This window comes from Drosophila innubila, unplaced genomic scaffold (genome assembly GCF_004354385.1).
Source record: "Drosophila innubila isolate TH190305 unplaced genomic scaffold, UK_Dinn_1.0 123_U_U, whole genome shotgun sequence".
Taxonomy (NCBI): Eukaryota; Metazoa; Arthropoda; class Insecta; order Diptera; family Drosophilidae; genus Drosophila; species Drosophila innubila.
The window spans coordinates 1-1,691 of record NW_022995433.1 but is presented as its reverse complement, the minus strand read 5'-3'; the positions used below and the strand labels follow the sequence as shown (position 1 = coordinate 1,691).

At 49.5% G+C, this 1,691-nt stretch overlaps 1 protein-coding gene across 1 annotated transcript; it reads left to right on the top strand.

Moving 5' to 3' along the window:
• Positions 1–47: 47 nt before the first annotated feature.
• On the top strand, positions 48–1,515 carry LOC117793192 (cadherin-87A-like; the record flags this gene model as incomplete). The annotated part of the gene is made up of 2 exons (XM_034633484.1): positions 48–355; positions 416–1,515. Coding segments are annotated over 2 exons (1,408 nt in total), but the record flags the coding sequence as incomplete, so codon positions are not given.
• Positions 1,516–1,691: the final 176 nt, after the last annotated feature.

Sequence of the window (1,691 nt, the reverse complement as noted above, 5' to 3'; positions counted from 1 at the left end):
GGCTGGAAAATAAAAAAAAACTCAATCCCGCGTTTTCATCTTTGCAGATTCCGGCTGAAACTACTGACCCGCGAGGCGACCGTTTTGACAGCCGCCGTGGTTCTTAACGAGACGCTAAACTACAACCAACGCATGATTTACCACTTCCAAATTGAGGCCACAGATGGCGTTCACAAGACACAGACAACTTTTGAGGCACGTGTGAAGGATGTGCAGGACAAACCGCCTGTCTTCCAGGGTTCACTCTCGACGATCATCGATGAGGACAGTCCCATTAACACGCCGGTGCTGACGGTTCATGCTCGTGATGGCGACACGGGTGAACCTCGCAAGATAGTCTACGATCTGCTGAGCAGTAAGTGAACCAAAGCCAATTGAGTTCAACTATTTGATGCGTTTCATGACTCCATTTCAGATCCCAATGATTACTTTCTGCTCGACTCGCACAGCGGTGAGCTGCGTACAGCCAAGCCCTTGGATCGTGAGGCGTTAACAGATTCTACTGGTCTCATTCCATTGTTGATACGCGCCCGAGAACTGGTGAATGGTGTGCCCAGTGATGATCCATTGACCAGTGCGACGGCCAGAGCTACAGTGACCATCCGCGATGTGAACGATTCGCCGCCGACATTCAATAAGAAGGAGTATGAAGTAGAGCTGCTGGAGAATACGGCGGAGGGAACTCCTCTGAATCTGGATATGAGTGTGAGCGATGCGGATGTGGGCATCAACTCAAAGTTTGCACTCCGATTGGAAGATTTGTCGGGAGTTTTTGATGTGGAGCCCAAGCTGGTCACCGGCTACTCGCAAGTCAACATACGCGTGGCCAATGGAACCTTGGACTATGAGAATCCCGATCATAGGAAGTTCATTGTCCTGCTGGTTGCGGAGGAGACGGACACCAATCCCAAGCTGTCCTCAACGGCCACTATACACGTTAGTGTGCGGGATGCCAATGACAATAAGCCCACCTTCGAGCAGGAAAGCTACTCGGCCACCGTCTCCGAGGCAGCGTTACCTGGTCAGTACATCACAACAATTACCGCCAAGGATGTGGACTCGGGCAGCTTCGGAGATGCCGGCATACGTTACAGTTTATCCGGCACAGGAGCCGAGCTCTTCAATGTCAACGACCAAACGGGAGTGATTACCCTGGCCGATTGTCAACCGCAGAGCAACAGGCGGCTGAGACGTGACCTCCATGAGAATGAGAGCGATGCTCACGCACTCGAGATGCTCTCCATGCATGCAAATCCCAACTCGGAGCTGCGAGAGATTAACACAGAGCCCACCGTGCAATATACGCTAATCGCGCAAACTCCTTTACAACCTGAGGTAGCTGCTCCACCTTCACCTTCATCTCCATCAGCATCAGCATCACCATCACCATCAACTGCTAATGACGACAAAGACGCCAGCAGCAAGGCGACGGCGACGTGTCTTGACTATGAAACGGAGACCACGTACTTCTTGTCATACAAGGTGAATGTGGGGAACGGGAAAGAGCAGGCGTAGTGGGAAAAATTAGAGATTTAACTAACTTCAGCCGAGTCCCTCAACTAGGGCATTTGTTTGATTTCCTAGCTATATTCGCGTGTCCTCTATTGTTTAATAAAACATTCTTTGCTTAATAAAAAAAAAAAAAGTAATTTATTTTTTCAGTTTGTTCTTTTTCATTATTATCATTCTTC